The 2500-nt window shown below is 44.4% G+C and overlaps 1 protein-coding gene across 1 annotated transcript in view; it reads right to left on the reverse strand.

Annotated features, from left to right (window-relative positions):
• Window positions 1-657: 657 nt before the first annotated feature.
• LOC145392045 (protein amalgam-like) overlaps window positions 658-2500 on the reverse strand; it is a 30294-nt gene continuing 28451 nt past the window's right edge. Inside the window, exon 5 of the mRNA XM_080266502.1 lies at window positions 658-776. Coding sequence (XP_080122628.1) covers window positions 658-776 — 119 coding nt within the window. The remainder of the gene's footprint in view (window positions 777-2500) is intronic.

Consider the following 2500-nt stretch of genomic DNA (forward strand, 5'->3'; position numbering starts at 1 on the left):
GAAGAAGGATGAGAAGTGGAGGATGTGGATGTGAGTGGATGAGGAGGTGAAGGATGTGGATGTATGGATGAGGAGGTGAGGGAGGTGGATGTGGATGGATGAGGAGGTGGATGTCGAAGGATGAGGAGGTGAAGGATGTGGATGTATGGATGTGGATGTGAAAGGATGAGGAGGTGGAGAATGTGGATGTGGATGTGAGGATGAGGATGTGGAGTAGATGAGGATGTGGATGTGAGGATGAGGAGGTGAAGGATGAATATGTGAGGATGAGGAGGTGAAGGATGTGGATGTGAGGATGAGGAGGTGAAGGATGAATATGTGAGGATGAGGAAGTGAAGGATGTGGATGTGAGGATGAGGTGAAAGTTGCGCATTTGGGAGGATGAGGAGGTGTGTGTGTGTGTGTGTGTGTGTGTGTGTGTGTGTGTGTGTGTGTGTGTGTGTGTGTGTGTGTGTGTGTGTGTGTGTGAATCAGTAGCATGACTGTAGAGAGAGAGTGAAACCAGTCATTCATGTAAAACCACTGAAAAGAGTGAAGGTACACTATGTAGGTAAGTATAGCAGATAGTGTGAATATAGTGTGTGGAAGAAAATATTGTAAAATCAGGTAGTGTAGGGTGTAGGTAGGGTGTGTGTAGAGGGTGTGGTTCAAGTGTGACTATCGGTGTATAAGTGTGTGTAGACGAGAAACCGAAAGAGCAAGGAGTAGAAGTGATGGGAAGGTCTGGCAGTGTACCTCTTTGCTCTTGCCTCCTTGAATGGCCGCTGGATGCTCGCCTGGAAGAGAGAGAGAGATGCGTTAGAGAGAGAGAGAGAGAGAGAGAGAGGGAGAATTAATGAAGCATACAGTGTGTCACAAGAACTCTCGCTTCCACACAAACATCCAGCCACTTCTTCAAACACCCATCAACTTTTGCTTGACACGTAGCACCATCACAAACACCATACACCATATTTCCCCTGTTCATCATATTTTCCCCTATTCACTATACTTTCCCCCGGTCACCATACCCACAGAGCAGCTCCCATATCACCACCCATATCCCAGGCGTGTCCACATCCCAGTCTCTCCCATTTCCACATTCATGAGAGCTATAAATATTAAACAGCTGCCGTCATTTTGAGTCCTCTACTAGCTGTCTCTTTCTGCAAATATTTTCACCTCACGTCCCCTATTATTATTCACCACTATCTATTTGTTTGTCTATCTATCGATCTGTCTATCCGTCTATATTTCTGTCTATCCACCCTTCCATCCATCCATCCATCTATCTGTCTGTCTATCTGTTGCCAGACACCTTAAACCTGTAAGGAGTGACCACAGACATTTCGCCTCCATGTCGCCCTGTTCTCTGCCATTTGTCTGCCCGTCCTCCAACTCACACCCCCTCTCTCCCATATATCTCCGCTCCAACCCTCCATCTCATCCTTGATCTCCCTCTCTTCCTTTCCCCCTCCATCTCACTCACATACTCTCCCAGTCAGTCTTTCATTCCCCATCCTCTCCACATGGCCAAACCATCACAAAGTATTTCTCGTAACACTCAGTCACATCCACACCACAATGCTCGTCTATATCCTGTTCATTTTGTCTGTCTGTCTGTCTGTTATTGCTGGTATTCTCGTCGGTTAAGGAGGCTCCCTAATACCTTTTCCTAAGCGATTCATTTTGCTTCATACGCCTAACTGTCCTACCGTGTTATATAAATCCATCCGATATCGCCATTCTCCGCATAAGTAACGTACAAAAGGATAATAACCAGCCGTATCCAAAACTAAATCGCTAAAGAAGAGGTGTCAGGAAGCTTCTTTACCTGTCAAGAATACGGGTTTTAGCATAACTTCAATCGCAAATCATTCGTTTCCACCATAATCCTCAATTTTATCCTTCCAACGGGGTCTACGTTTCGCTTCTGTACGTCAGTGGTAGTGACTACATACCCTGCTAATCTTTTTTGCCCTAATTACCCCTTTCTACTTAATTAGGCCTACCCCTGCATCTTAACAACTGCACCTAGCAAACTTAATCTACAGCATTACTTTGGGCAGTATTCTTGTGTGGTTAGGAAGCTTACTAACACCTCTTCCTTACCGGTTTATTCTTGATTCTTCTCCGTTACTATATCTACTGAGGTTATGAAGCTTACTAACACCTCCTCCTTACCGATTTATTTTTTATTCTGCTCCGTTCCTATATTCTTGTGTGGTTAGGAAGATAGTGTGCTAAATGTACTGCTGTGCTAAAATGTACTAAAGAATGTAATTTTAGGGCCAAGAATTACATTTGTACAGGGTGGAAGAGAGAAAATATAATACTGACAATAACAAAGGGAATATGGAAATGGCTCTCTCTCTCTCTCTCTCTCTCTCTCTCTCTCTCTCTCTCTCTCTCTCTCTCTCATTTTGGTAAACTTCCACACACCATGAATAAGAAGGTCAGCACAAGGAATAGATAGATTCTTTGTGTGTGTGTGTGTGTGTGTGTGTGTGTGTGTGTGTGT

Source organism: Coenobita brevimanus, chromosome 21 (genome assembly GCF_032717465.1).
Source record: "Coenobita brevimanus isolate Jiangsu-jjx chromosome 21, ASM3271746v2, whole genome shotgun sequence".
Taxonomy (NCBI): Eukaryota; Metazoa; Arthropoda; class Malacostraca; order Decapoda; family Coenobitidae; genus Coenobita; species Coenobita brevimanus.